Source organism: Ranitomeya variabilis, chromosome 4 (assembly GCF_051348905.1).
Source record: "Ranitomeya variabilis isolate aRanVar5 chromosome 4, aRanVar5.hap1, whole genome shotgun sequence".
NCBI lineage: Eukaryota > Metazoa > Chordata > Amphibia > Anura > Dendrobatidae > Ranitomeya > Ranitomeya variabilis.
The window spans coordinates 572,267,262-572,282,756 of NC_135235.1; the positions used below are offsets into that span (position 1 = coordinate 572,267,262).

A 15,495-nucleotide genomic window follows, 5' to 3' on the forward strand; every position below is an offset into this window, starting at 1 on the left:
AACTGTGTCAATACGAAAACCATGTGGTCGGTGCGATATTTGGCCGCTGTGTGTGATTTTGCCCCAAGTGGTCCACAAATAACGATACACTGAGTAGTGAATCATAATGTCATGTTATTCTTGAATGATATCCGATAATGCAATATACTGAGTAATAATTATAAATTAAATCATAAATCACATCCAAGTGATTACTCAGAAACAAGGCTGGAGGAGACTGCTGATCCCGCAATCTGCAGCAAGCCAAATACCAGACTCCGAGCCCGTAGAGAAATTTAATAAAGAAAAACATTTATTGTCGGACTGATTTACACAGTATTGTCCAGAAGAATAAGTTATGTCTTCTTTTGTTTCTTCTTCTCGTTCTCTTCCTTTTCCTTTTCAATCTCTGCGACGTACCTCTCAATCTCCTCGGGACTCAGGATCTGTCAGGAAAACAAACAGAAAATTCAATATTTAGTCTCAATACCCATACCTTTACCCATGAGCCAGGATTCAGAAGCCAGAAACAAAGTTGATCAGTCGCGGTGCCGAGAAACGGAAGTTTTTCAATACCCATGTCATGGCTTGGTCCTTGAAACCTTGTACTAGGTATAAGGCAGTTTCAGCTTTTGGGGAAATGTCCTTTTAACACCACACATTCTACATTTTATATTTCTTAGTTTAGCCTATTTGTTTCAGCTATGGATGGGTCTTTAATGTATCAAGACAGAACAGGCATTTTTTCCCTTATGTTTTATGTAGAAAATAATGGAATGTATTTTTTTTTCTTTTCATTGGACTACACACATTTATTATTATTTATTATTATAGCGCCATTTATTCCATGGTGCTTTACATGTGAGGAGGGGTATACATAATAAAAACAAGTACAATAATCTTGAACAATACAAGTTACAGCTGGTACAGGAGGAGAGAGGACCCTGCCCGCGAGGGCTCACAATCTACAAGGGATGGGTGAGGATACAGTCGGTGAGGATAGAGCTGGTCGTGCAGCGGTTTGGTCAATCGGTGGTTACTGCAGGTTGTATGCTTGCCGGAAGAGGTAGGTCTTCAGGGTCTTTTTGAAGGTTTCGATGGTAGGTGAGAGTCTGATGTGTTGTGGTAGAGGGTTCCAGAGTAGGGGTGATACGCGAGAGAAATCTTGTATACGATGGTGGGAAGGAGATAAGAGTGGAGTAGAGAAGGAGATCTTGTGAGGATCGGAGGTTGCGTGTAGGTAAGTACCGGGAGAAGAGGTCACAGATGTATGGAGGAGACAGGTTGTGGATGGCTTTGTATATCATGGTTAGGCTTTTGTACTGGAGTCTCTGGGTAATGGGGAGCCAGTGAAGGGATTGACAGAGGGGAAAGGCCGGGGAATAGCGGAGGAACAGGTGGATTAGTCAGGCAGCTGGGTTTAGAATAGATTGGAGGGGTGCACGAGTGTTAGAGGGGAGACCACAGAGCAGGAGATTACAGTAGTCGAGGCGGGAGATGATGAGGGCATGGACTAGGGTTTTTGCAGATTCTTGGTTTAGGAATGCACGGATCCATGAAATATTTTTGAGTTGAAGGCAGTAGGAAGTGGAAAGGGCTTGGATATGCGGTTTGAAGGAGAGATCAGTGTCAAGGATTACCCCGAGGCAGCGAGCTTGGGGACTGGCAAGAGTGGGCAGCCGTTTACTGTAATGGATAGCATCGAGATGATACTAAAAACCGTGAGATTCTATGAGCTGTCCCAGGCCAAAAGTGTAAATGGAGAAGAGCAGGGGCCCTAGAACTGAACCTTGCGGGACTCAGACAGATAGGGGGTGAGGTGAGGAGGTGGTGTGTGAATGGGAGACGCTGAATGTCCGGTCTGTTAGGTATGATGAGATCCAGGATAGGGCCAAGTCTGTGATGCCAAGAGATGAGAGGGTCTGTAGTAATAGGGAATGGTCCACTGTGTCACAGGCAGAGGACAGGTCCAGGAGGAGGAGGACAGAGTAGTGTCGCTTGCTCTTGGCGGTTAATAGGTCATTGGTGACCTTAGTTAGGGCAGTTTATGCCACATAATAATCCTTGTTTTTACTTTGTCACTAAATAAGTGAACTCTGCCGCACATATAGTACTGTGCAGCAGGCTGGTGTCGGGAACAACATGCTAAAGTTTTAGGGTATGTTCACACATTGTGTTTTTGCTACAAAAAATGCATTTTACTGTGAATGCAATTCTGAAACATATGCACGTTTATTTTTTTCCTTGCGGATTTGAAGCAGTTGCAGAGCTGCAGCAAGTCAATTCTTTCAGCATTTTTCACCCATTCTAATGAATGGAGAAAAAAAATGGCACCCAAAACACACAATCAAGCAATTTTTTCATGCATCGTTTTTGCTACCAAGACATAGGGTTTGGATGCAGAAACGTCTGCAGTGTGGACATACCATAATGGTGTGAAAAGAGAATGACTTGCAGAAGCTATGCCCACAAGATCTGTGGTTAGTTCTCCAAGATATTTGGCACAACCTCACTTCTAAGTTCCATCAAAGGCTGTATTGTACACAAGTGTATCTAGCAGAATTGATACTGCTTTAAAAGTAAAGAGGGCGATCACACCAAATATAAGGAGATTTAGATTTCTATTTTGTTCATTCACTTTGCATTTTATTAATAGATAAAATGTAACTATTAGCACTTCTATTTGTGAATGCATTTTTTCCCACACCTGCCTAAACTTGCACCGTACAGTACATTATCACTATAAGGCTATGTGCACACTTTGCGGATTTTGCTGCGGATCCGCAGCGGATTTGACCGCTGCGGATCCGCAGCAGTTTCCCATGAGTTTACAGTACAATGTAAACCTATAAGAAACAAAAAACGCTGTGCACATGCTGCGGAAAAAGCCGCGCGGAAACGCTGCGGATTACATTCCGCAGCATGTCACTTCTTTTCTGCGGATTTTCACCTGCTCCAATAGGAAAATGCAGATGAAAATCCGCATAAGAAACCGCAGTAAAAACCGCGATAAATCCGCAGTAAAAACCGCAACGGGTTTTCACTGCGGATTTTGGAATTCCGCTGCGGTAAAATCCGCAGTGGAATCCGCAAAGTGTGCACATAGCCTAAGGCCTCAGATGATCATTTTTTTTTTCATATACATGAAAAGAACAACTTATCAGTATTTTGGATCACATTTTCTTCAGCAGTGGTCAGTGTTTCAGTTTTTATCATCTGTCATTTCTCATTCTTTATAAATAGATAAATTGCAAAGCTTCTCCTACCCATTAAAATGTCAAACGGACAGCACACGGTGCTATACTATAATGTACTGTACATAATTTTCACAGACCCATAGATGTGTATTCATGGCTCGGATCAAAAACAGACAAGTCTAAAAAAATCTTTCAGACAATGGACACAGCATTTTGATTGCATGTAGCGTTGCGCCAAGGAAACAAAAGGCCCATCCAATCTTTAATGGCAAAAAAGTGTGCGACAATCTGCCCGGTGTATTTATCTTGCTGCAGCAACGGAGGATATAGCCAGAATATATAATATGCAATATTAGGGAATCCTGATAGCAGGATTTACCCCTTGGGAGGTATTGAGTGCATTTTATCAACTTCCTTTTAAAGATCTCTGTATTATCCCTAAATGCCACATTTGTATGTTTAACCCCTATCTGACAGACATAATCCGTCCATGTGACCTGGGCCTATTTGACCAGAGAAGGATTATTACGTCTGTGTGATCGCCACCGCGTGTCAGTTGATTCTCACAACTGACACCCAGCACAGAGTGGTAGGAGCGGTGTCACACCGCTCCTGGCACTTTAACTTTTGAAATGCTGCAATCGAACCAGACTGCTGCATTCCAGGAGCCGGCAGAGGGCCGACAGCCCCTCTGCATTTGGATCGTGGACCGTGCGGCGTGACGGGGAATCCCGATCGTTGTTATGACGACATCTGGGTCACCAGAGCTTGGAAAATTGCTGATCATACGCAGTGAATGATGAGCAAGTTGTCAGTGCAGAGCTGACAGTTTCTATAGCATGGGGATGCTGGTGAAACCCCATGCTGTAGAAGCGATCAGCCTGCAAGAAATGATTTAAAAAACAAGGCAAAAACAATGCTTAATCATCATACCGCCAAACAAAAAGTGGAATAACACGCAATCAAAAAGACGGATATAAATAAACATGGTACCACTGAAAACGTCATCTAATCCCGCAAAAACAAGCCCCCCATACAGCTCCATCAGCTGAAAAATAAAAAAAGGTATAGCTCACAGAATAAAAGGGATGCAAAAATAATTATTTTGTCTAAAATATTTTTTGTGTAAAAGCCCCAAAACATAGAAAAATAATATAAGTGGGGTGTCGCTGTAACTGTACTGACCCGAAGAATAAAACTGCCTTAGGCTAGGTTCACACTGCGTTGTGTGAACCCGTTTAACGGACTACGTTACACCGCGGCATAACGTAGTCCGTTAACGCCGCCATTACTTTCAATGGTGAACGTATCGCTAGCGCACGCCCACAATGGGCGTGCGCTAGTGATGTGCCGTCATTTGAGTGACGGACCCGAGACGCAGGCTGCAGCGTTTCCGGGTCCGTCACTGCTAGCGCAGAGGGAGCTAGCATGAGCGCTGTGCAAGCGTCGGCACTTGCGTTAGTGCAGTCCGTTTAACGGATATGTTGAACGGACTGCACTAACGCAGTGTGAGCCTAGCCTTAAAACATTCCTTTATTTAGTCCATAACACGGGTACAGCAGGAGAGGAGCAGATACCGTCTGTGGAAGATAACCGTTTCGCGCTCACAGCTCTTCAACCGGTCCTACTGAAGCGCAGCTTGCACGAAACAGCCGTCGTCCACAGATGGTATCTGCTCCTCTTCCGCTGTACCCGTGTTATGGACTAAATAAAGGAATGTTTTACCGGATGGGGAGTGCCACCTTTCTCTGTTTTTGGACTATAAGTGATTCATTTTTTGGTGTGCACCTGTATTCCCTCAGTTGTCTGGTGTTCAGCCTACACCCAGGTAGATTTCATTCTCAGCAGAGATAACCACAGAAGCAAGTGTTGGCAACACACCCCTTTTTAACCCCTTTCTGACATTGGACGTACTATCCCGTCGAGGTGGGGTGGGCCCGTATGACCACCGACGGGATAGTACGTCCAGCGCGATCGGCCGCGCTCACGGGGGGAGCGCGGCCGAGTGTCAGCTTCCTATCGCAGCTGACATCCGGCACTATGTGCCAGGAGCGGTCACGGACCGCCCCCGGCACATTAACCCCCGGCACACCGCGATCAAACATGATCGCAGTGTGCCGGCGGTACAGGGAAGCATCGCGCAGGGAGGGGGCTCCCTGCGGGCTTCCCTGAGACGATCGGTACAAGGGAATGTACTCACCTTGTACCGAGCGTCCTCTCCCTGCAGTCCCCGGATCCAAAATGGTCGCGGGGCTGCATCCGGGTCCTGCAGGGAGAACTTCCGTGTCAGGAGCAGGCTGCAGCTCTGTAAGCCTGCAGCGATGAGTGAGATCGCTGATCTGACAGAGTGCTGTGCAAACTGTGAGATCAGCGATCTGTGATGTCCCCCCTGGGACAAAGTAAAAAAAAAAAAAAAATCCACGTGTAAAAAAAAAATTAAAAAAATATAATTCCTAAATAAAGAAAAAAAATATATATTATTCCCATACATTTCTTTATCTAAAAACAAAAAAACAATAAAAGTACACATATTTAGTATCGCCGCGTCCGTAATGACCCAACCTATAAAACTGTCCCACTAGTTAACCCCTTCAGTGAACACCGTAAGAAAAAAAAAAAAAAACGAGCCAAAACACAACGCTTTATTATCATACCTCCAAACAAAAAGTGGAATGACACACGATCAAAAAGACGGATATAAATAACCATGGTACCGCTGAAAACGTCATCTTGTCCCGCAAAAAACGAGCCGCCACACAGCATCATAAGCAAAAAAATAAAAACGTTATAAAAACGTCCTCAGAATAAAGCGATGCCAAAATAATTATTTTTTCTATAAAATAGCTTTCATCGTATAAAAGCGCCAAAACACAAAAAAATGATATAAATGAGATATCGCTGTAATCGTACTGACCCGACGAATAAAACTGCTTTATCAATTTTACCAAACGCGGAACGGTATAAACACCTCCCCCAAAAGAAATTCATGAATAGCTGGTTTTTGGTCATTCTGCCTCACAAAAATCGGAATAAAAAGTGATCAAAAACTGTCACATGTCCGAAAATGTTACCAATAAAAACGTCAACTAGTCCCGCAAAAAACAAGACCTCACATGACTGTGGACCAAAATATGGAAAAATTATAGCACTCAAAATGTGGAGACGCAAAAAAGTTTTTGCTATAAAAAAGCGTCTTTTAGTGTGTGACAGCTGCCAATCATAAAAATCCGATATAAAAAACGCTATAAAAGTAAATCAAACCCCCCTTCATCACCCCCTTAGCTGGGGAAAAATAATAACATTAAAAAAAATGTATTTATTTCCATTTTCCCATTAGGGCTAGGGTTAGGGTTAGAGTTGGGGCTAGGGTTAGGGTTGGGGCTAGGGTTGGGGCTAGGGTTGGAGCTAAAGTTAGGGTTAGGGTTGGGGCTAAAGTTAGGGTTAGGTTTGGGGCTAAAGTTAGGGTTGGGGCTAAAGTTAGGGTTGGGGCTAAAGTTAGGGTTGGGGCTAAAGTTAGGGTTGGGGCTAAAGTTAGGGTTGGGGCTAAAGTTAGGGTTGGGGCTAAAGTTAGGGTTGGGGCTAAAGTTAGGGTTTGGATTACATTTACGGTTGGGATTAGGGTTGGGATTAGAATTAGGGGTGTGTCAGGGTTAGGGGTGTGGTTAGGGTTACCGTTGGGATTAGGGGTGTTGTTGGATTAGGGTTTCAGGTAGAATTGGGGAGTTTCCACTGTTCAGGCACATCAGGGGCTCTCCAAACGTGACATGGCGTCCGATCTCAATTCCAGCCAATTCTGCGTTGAAAAAGTAAAACAGTGCTCCTTCCCTTCCGAGCTCTCCCGTGCGCCCAAACAGGGGTTTACCCCAACATATGGGGCATCAGCGTACTCGGGACAAATTGGACAACAACTTTTGGGGTCCAAGTTCTCTTTTTATCCTTGGGAAAATAAAAATTTGGGGGGCTAAAAATCATTTTTGTGGGAAAAATATTTTTTTATTTTCACGGCTCTGCGTTGTAAACTGTAGTGAAACACTTGGGGGTTCAAAGTTCTCACAACACATCTAGATAAGTTCCTTGGGAGGTCTAGTTTCCAATATGGGGGGTTTGTACTGTTTGGGTACATCAGGGGCTCTGCAAATGTAACGTGACGCCTGCAGACCAATCCATCTAAGTCTGTATTCCAAATGGCGCTCCTTCCCTTCCGAGCTCTGCCATGCGCCCAAACAGTGGTTCCCCCCACATATGGGGCATCAGCGTACTCAGGACAAATTGGACAACAACTTTTGGGGTCCAATTTATCCTGTTACCCTTGTGAAATTACAAAACTCGGGGCTAAAAAATCATTTTTGTGAAAAAAAAAAAAAGGAATTTTTATTTTCACGGCTCTGCGTTATAAACTGTAGTGAAACACTTGGGGGTTCAAAGCTCTCAAAACACATCTAGATAAGTTCCTTAGGCGGTCTACTTTCCAAAATGGTGTCACTTGTGGGGGGTTTTAATGTTTAGGCACATCAGGGGCTCTCCAAACGCAACATGACGTCCCATCTTAATTCCAGTCAATTTTGCATTGAAAAGTAAAATGGCGCTCCTTCACTTCCGAGCTCTGCTATGCGCCCAAACAGTGGTTTACCCCCACATATGGGGTATCGTCGCACTCCGGACAAATTGCACAACTTTTGTGGTCTAATTTCTTCTCTTACCCCTGGGAAAATAAAAAATTAGGGGCGAAAAGATCATTTTTGTGAAAAAATATGGATTTTTTATTTTTGCGGCTCTGCACTATAAACTTCTGTGAAGCACTTGGTGGGTCAAAGTGCTCACCACACATCTAGATAAGTTCCTTAAGGGGTTTACTTTCCAAAATGGTGTCACATGTGGGGGGTTTCAATGTTTAGGCACATCAGGGGCTCTCCAAACGCAACATGGCGTCCCATCTCAATTCCAGTCAATTTTGCATTGAAAAGTCAAATGGCGCTCCTTTCCTTCCGAGCTCTGCCATGCGCCCAAACAGTGGTTTACCCCCACATATGGGGTATCAGCGTACTCAGGACAAATTGTACAACAACTTTGGGGGTCCATTTTCTCCTGTTACCCTTGGTAAAATAAAACAAATTGGAGCTGAAATAAATTTTGTGTGAAAAAAAGTTAAATGTTCATTTTTATTTAAACATTCCAAAAATTCCTGTGAAACACCTGAAGGGTTAATAAACTTCTTGAATGTGGTTTTGAGCACCTTGAGGGGTGCAGTTTTTAGAATGGTGTCACACTTGAGTATTTTCTATCATATAGACCCCTCAAAATGACTTCAAATGAGATGTGGTCCCTAAAAAAAAATGGTGTTGTAAAAATGAGAAATTGCTGGTCAACTTTTAACCCTTATAACTCCCTAACAAAAAAAAAAATTTTGGTTCCAAAATTGTGCTGATGTAAAGTAGACATGTGGGAAATGTTACTTATTAAGTATTTTACGTGACATATTTCTGTGATTTAAGGGCATAAAAATTCAAAGTTGGAAAATTGCGAAATTTTCAAAATTTTCCCCAAATTTCTGTTTTTTTCTCAAATAAACGCAAGTTATATCGAATAAATTTTACCACTATCATGAAGTACAATATGTCACGAGAAAACATTGTCAGAATCGCCAAGATCCGATGAAGTGTTCCAGAGTTATAACCTCATAAAGAGACAGTGGTCAGAATTGTAAAAATTGGCCTGGTCATTAACGTGCAAACCACCCTTGGGGGTGAAGGGGTTAAACAGTTTGCCTTATCAATTTTACCACACACGGAAAGGCATAAACCCATTTCACTAGAGTTTCTGATGTTTTGGCACCAATGTGACATGGCACCCTCAAACCATTCCAGCAAAATCTGAATTCCAATATGGCGCCTCTTCCCTTCTGTGCCTCAAAAGTAGTATCCTCCCCCCCCCCCCCCCCCCCACATATGGGGTATCTGTGTACTCAGGAGAAATTGTACAACAAACTGTATGGTGCAATTTCTACTTATAAAAATGCAAAATTTGGGCGTGATTTTTTTATTTTTATTTTCACAGCTCAATGGTATAAACTTCTGTGAAGCACCTGGGGGTTCAAGGTGATCACCACGCATCTAAGTACATTCCTTGAGGGGTCTACATTCCAAAATGGGGTCACTTGTGGGGGGTTTCCACTGTTTAGGCACATCAGGGTCTCTCCAAATGGGACATGACGTCCGCTAATGATTTCAGGAAATTTTACATTCAAAAAGTCAAATGACGCTCCTTGCCTTCTGAGCCATGCCATGCGCCCAAACAGTAGTTTTCTCATATGGGGTATTGATGTGCTCAGTAGAAATTGAACTACAAATTGTATGGTGCAATTTATTCTGTTACTCTTAAAGAAAATGCAAAAATTGGGGTCAACATATCATTAATGTGAGGAAAATGAGATGTTTTGGATTTTTATGGCTACATTATAAACGTCTGTGAAGCACCCGAGAGTTCAATGTGCTCACTACACACCTAGATCAGTTCCCTGGTCTAGTTTCCAAAATGGAGTTCCAGTAAATTTTGCATTCAAAAAGTCAAATGGCGCTCCTTCCCTTCTGAGCTCTGCTGTGTGCCCAAACAGTGGTTTTCTCCCTCATATGGGGTTTCTGCATGCTCAGGAGAAATTACACAACACATTTTGAGGTACATTTTTTTCCTGTTACATTTGTCAAAATTAAAAAATTGGATCAGAAGTCAATTTTTTTGTGAAAAAATAGGGATTTTTGTGTACTCACCGTAAAATCCTTTTCTCCGAGCCAATCATTGGGGGACACAGGACCATCGTTCTTGCTGTGTCCCCCAATGAGGCGTAGGAGAAATAGGGATTTTTGTGTGCTCACCATAAAATCCTTTTCTCCGAGCCAATCATTGGGGGACACAGCAAGAACGATGGTCCTGTGTCCCCCAATGAGGCGTAGGAGAAAAGTTAAATGTTTTTTTTTTTTTTTTAAATGCCTGTAAAGCACTTAAAGGGTTACTAAACTTCCTGAATGTGGTCTTCATCGCCTTGAGGGGTGCAGTTTTTAGAATGGTGTCACTTTTGGGTATTTTCTATCATATAGACCCTTCAAAATGACTTAAAATGTGGTGTGGTCCGTAAAAAAATGTTTTTGTAAATTTTGCTGGAAGAATGGGGAGGAAAATAAATAAATAAAAATCGCTGGTCAAATTTTAACCCTTATAACTTCCTAACAAAAAAGTGTTGGTTCCAAACTTGTACTGATGTAAAGTACACATGTGAGAAATGTTATTTATTAACTATTTTGTGTGACATATCTCTGTGATGTAAGGGCATGAAAATTCAAAGTTGGAAATTTTCACCAAATTTCCGTTTGTGTTTTTTTTCAGCAAATAAAACAAGTCATACCAAAGAAAGTTTTATCGCAATCATGAAGTACAATATGTCACGAAAAAACAGTCTCAGAATCACCGGGATCCATTTAAGCATTCCAGAGTTATTACCTCAAAGTGACAGTGGTCAGAATTGTAAAAATTGGCCCAGTCATTAACATGCAACCACCCTCAGGGGTAAAAATGACGATCAGTAGAAGAGTGCGCTGGTATCGTGACTGGCATCCCAGCGTGTGCAGAAAAAGCAAGATAGCGGGGAGGAGGAGAAGAGGGACAATTTCTCCCTGCACATGCTGGCTTGTGTCCCCTCGCTGAGGGTTTGATATGTGCACATAGGGAGGATATAATATGGCTTTTAAACACATCCTTAAAAACGTTATTAGGAGGCCGATAAAGCGCCCCTAATACCTTCTGGGAGTAAATCCTGCTGTTAGGAATAAAACACGTAAAAGGAACCTATTAAAATGACAACAGTACTGATACATTACACTACAATGTACCATGGACCTATAGTGACTTTCTTGATTTATCCCATTACCTAATTATATCTCCTCTATCAGATAAAATCATGGTCAAATGAGGGCTCATGCCATAATACAAGCGCTGGCATCCATACCAGTATATGGCGTCATTCTCTGCCACTGGCGGCCCGAGTTCCTATGGTGGCATATTCCAACCCATGCCATATTATGGAAACATTAGTCCTAGAGTCTCCATAAATGTCCTACATACGGAAGGCCTCTGCGTGCACCTTCACACTTACCTTTAGTGGTTGATCTCGTCTCATGACGGCCAATTCTATATTTTTACCTCCGGATTGAACAACCTGGAGAGCAATAGAAGAGCAGGATTATTATTTGATAAGGGGGCGATTGGTGACAGTTTGCTCATTGTGATGTTTTTTTTCTAGACCGGCAGGCTGAAGATCTGTAATACACAAGCCTGGTGCTCACCTCCAGCAGAGCTTTAATAACCAGTTTAATGGTCAGGTCGTCTGTCTCAATGGCTTCATCAGTGTAGTGCTTCTCCAGGAACTCGCGGACAGACTTGGCCCCTCTCCCGATGGCGTTGGCCTGTCAGATAATGGAGCAGAAGATAATGAAGTCTTTCCCGTTCACCTTCATAGTCCTCCTCCCCAGAGAATGGCTGATGCACTTACTTTCCAAGCGTGGTAAGTCCCTGAAGGATCGGTCTGGTAGAGACGAGGAGTCCCATCAAAGTCGAATCCCACAATCAGTGCAGATATTCCAAAAGGCCGGCGGCCATTGCTCTGGGTATAACGCTGGAGAAAATATACATATTACACCCTGTATATGGGTCTCCCAACAGTAGGCCTGGCTTATATAAGACAGATCAGGAATACTATGATAAGTCCCCATCTCTTACCTGTTTCAGGCTGGCAATGTATCGTGTGATGTACTCGACCGTCACCGGATCTTCTACCGTCAGTCTGTGACTCTGACACTCCACACGGGCACGATTTATTACAATCCGAGCATCAGCTGTGAGCCCTACGAGAGACAAGAGGGGTGTCATCTAGCTGAATTTCAGGGGATCTGGATTTTGAACAGATTCATTTAATAAATTGTAATTTTGTACAACCTCCTGGGCACCAAGACAGCACCACCCCTGTCTACAGGTTCTGTCTGGTAACATACGATTCTGATGCCTATGAAATGAAGCACAATTTCTGGTCATGCAGCAATTTTGCCACAGCCCAGAGAGGGACCAAGTATGGAGTGCTAGCCTTTGGGACCGTATTACAACTGTAAATTGTGCATCGCCTACGGTTCTACAGGAGCAGATAGAGATCCCTGAAGTAGACATTTTTGGTTTGATGTGACCCCGGTAACACAATTTACCAGCAAATGCCATGAAGACGTTTTCATCCAGCGCACAGATCTTCCGCACCGTTCTCTCATCCTGAAGTTTGGCTACAGATTTCTTCTCCACCCCCAGAACCACAATTTCCTTCCCTCGTACTCCAACCTAATGCCAAAAGAACAGAAAGTCACATTAAACTCAGGAGAGCCCACGGCAGATTTTTTTCCCAGTTTTCCAATCACTAAAAATTGTTTTAAAATCATTCTTGCAATTTAAACTGAATGTCAACTACTGTAGCCCCCCATGGCCGCTCCAGTGGCCTTCTCAAAACAGGAAGCGATGATGTTCAGCTTTTAGGACACCTAACCGCTGCAGCCAATCATAGGCCTCAGGAGTCAGATGACTGAAAAGTGGGACATCATCCAGCACTGGGGCTACAACCGATGAGTACACATCATTCTATTAATATAAATCCTTAGGAAAAAAATTGAATCATTATATAATTAAGTCTTCTGGAACTCAGCAAGATACTTTTTGTTTCAAATAATATTTTTGGCGATTTTACCAAAGTTACCGTGTTTGCCCCCTGTTCTATCTAAACATGACCCCTAAAGCGCTGCGGAATATGTTGGCGCTATATAAATAAAATTATTATTATCTCTACAAATCTAATTGGTGTGTCCCTCCCCATACAATACAACCAATGAGTGCCCTTTCATTTCACAAACCTAGCCATAATAAAGTGCAGGCCCCCTACAATCCGAGCCATAATAAAGAGCAGGCCACCTACAAACCGAGCCATAATAAAGTGCAGGTCCCCCACAAACCGAGCCATAATAAAGTGCAGGCCCCCTACAAACCTAGCCATAATAAAGTGCGGGCCCCCTACAAACCTAGCCGTAATAAAGGCAGGCTCCCTACAAACCTAGCCATAATAAAGTGCAGGCCCCTACAAACCTAGCCATAATAAAGTGCAGGCCCCCTACAAACCTAGCCATAATAAAGTGCAGGCCCCTACAAACCTAGCCATAATAAAGTGCAGGCCCCCGACAAACCTAGCCATAATAAAGTGCAGGCCCCCTACAAACCTAGCCATAATAAAGAGCAGGCTCCCTACAAACCGAGCCATAATAAAGTGCAGGCCCCTACAAACCTAGCCATAATAAAGTGCAGGCCCCTACAAACCTAGCCATAATAAAGTGCAGGCCCCTACAAACCGAGCCATAAGTGCAGGCCCCCTGCAAACCGAGCCATAATAAAGTGCAGGCCCCCTGCAAACCGAGCCATAATAAAGTGCAGGCCCCCTACAAACCTAGCCATAGTAAGGGCAGCCCCCCTACAAACCTAAGAGCCAAGAAATAAAAGAATATATAACCTTTATTAGTACATACAGAATAATATAAAAACAACAATAAAAATATACTTAGGGCAGTAACCACCAGTGCAGCAGCAACAGTGGGTCCCACACAAGAAACAACCTCAATATAAGCAACACCCGACGCGCGTTTCGCACCGAAATGCTTCGTCCAGGTGCGAAACGCGCGTCGGGTGTGGTGGGTCTCCGGGTCCTTCCTCCTGGTAATTATGCTTATATTTTACATTCATGCAGTACCTTTAGCGTTTTGTTAGGCTGTTTAGCTGACTGTCTTACCTCTGCATGGGGGCATTGTTAGTTTCATGGGTATAGACACGTTATACTTTATGTGAACACATCACTTTGATGGATCTTATGTTACACGTGAACTTATTTTGCATCCCATGTATATCTATATTTATGTAATATCTAGTTGTATTCTTTACAATAGCTTTCTACTGCCTTATTTGCTTATATTGAGGTTGTTTCCTGTGTGGGACCCACTGTTGCTGCTGCACTGGTGGTTACTGCCCTAAGTATATTTTTATTGTTGTTTTTATATTATTCTGTATGTACTAATAAAGGTTATATATTCTTTTATTTCTTGGCTCTTGTGTGAGGGTGTTTCTTTTTTGGTATTTTGTTATGGTTGTACCTTCATGGCCTTGTTAGGGTTATCATTTTGGTGTTCCCCCTACAAACCTAGCCATAGTAAGAGCAGCCCCCCTACAAACCGAGCCATAGTAAGTGCAGCCCCCCTACAAACCGAGCCATAGTAAGTGCAGCCCCCCTACAAACCGAGCCATAGTAAGTGCAGCCCCCCTACAAACCGAGCCATAATAAGTGCATGCAGCCCCACCTCCCACAAAAAAAACAAACAAAAAAGCAATCTTACCAGTCTGATTCCTCCCACATTCATGAAGGCCATCCATAGTTTCCCAACGGATGCACCTTTCTCCCGGGTGCCCCCCACCCATAAATAAAACCACTGGGTGCCCCCCCCAGATCACCCCCACCTATAAATGGAACAACTGGGTGCCCCCTGGCCCCTTTTTTTCACAGCAGTAACATATCACAGAATGAGCTCCCCCCATTTTTAATGCAAACCCCAAAGGGGGTCCCTGTGTTCCTTGTTCTGCCCCCTAGCCCACTCTGTCTACAACAAGGTCCCCACAATCGCCCCCTGTTCCTGTAGTGCTGCACAGCCCATATACACCCGGTGGTCGCCCCTAGCCCACCACAATACATATGTCTGCCTGCTAGAGGTGACCAGCGATCCTCACCGCGGTGGATCCTTTCTTCACGGCCTCCTGGGCATATTCCACCTGGAAGAGGTGCCCGTCCGGGGAGAAGACGGTGATGGCGCGGTCGTAGCTCATGTTCACAACGGTGTCTGACCGCTCACAAACTGAAACCTCCAGAAAACAGCGCACTCATCCACCTCCTATTCCACAAGCGTACTTGCGCTCCTCATCTAACGTAAGAACGGCGTCCCTCCGCTGCTGTACGCTACGTAAACAGCGTAACTAAACTCCACCCCCGGGAACCTACGCTACCCGGTGCTTTAGACAGGAAACACGGCTTGTGGAATGTACCACTTTTTCGCAGGGGGAGTCGTAATTGAATTTTCCCCATACCTAGTTCCTGTATAGACTAATATTTGCATATAATATTTTATTAGTCTTACTACATATAAAGCTATAGAAAAGAGCAAGACATGACTATAAGTATTTTATAAAATGAAACTCGGGTCATTCTATT

General features: G+C 43.5%; 1 protein-coding gene across 1 annotated transcript; it reads right to left on the reverse strand.

Annotated features, from left to right (window-relative positions):
- Positions 1 to 270: 270 nt before the first annotated feature.
- Positions 271 to 15,269, reverse strand: PSMA7 (proteasome 20S subunit alpha 7). The gene is made up of 7 exons (XM_077252859.1): positions 15,018 to 15,269; positions 12,419 to 12,545; positions 11,943 to 12,067; positions 11,716 to 11,838; positions 11,510 to 11,629; positions 11,320 to 11,382; positions 271 to 425 (listed from the first exon to the last, which is right to left on the reverse strand). The coding sequence occupies exons 1-7, from the start codon at positions 15,111 to 15,113 to the stop codon at positions 336 to 338; spliced, it is 744 nt and encodes a 247-aa protein (XP_077108974.1). The 5' UTR covers positions 15,114 to 15,269; the 3' UTR covers positions 271 to 335.
- Positions 15,270 to 15,495: the final 226 nt, after the last annotated feature.

Excerpts from the sequence above, each read along its gene's own strand:
- PSMA7 (XM_077252859.1), bottom strand. The coding sequence starts at position 15,113 with ATGAGCTACGACCGCGCCATCACCGTCTTCTCCCCGGACGGGCACCTC. Across the intron at positions 12,546-15,017 it reads TGAAGAAAGGATCCACCGCG|GTTGGAGTACGAGGGAAGGA; the intron begins GTGAGGATCGCT and ends TTTTGGCATTAG. Across the intron at positions 11,630-11,715 it reads GGACTTACCACGCTTGGAAA|GCCAACGCCATCGGGAGAGG; the intron begins GTAAGTGCATCA and ends ATTATCTGACAG.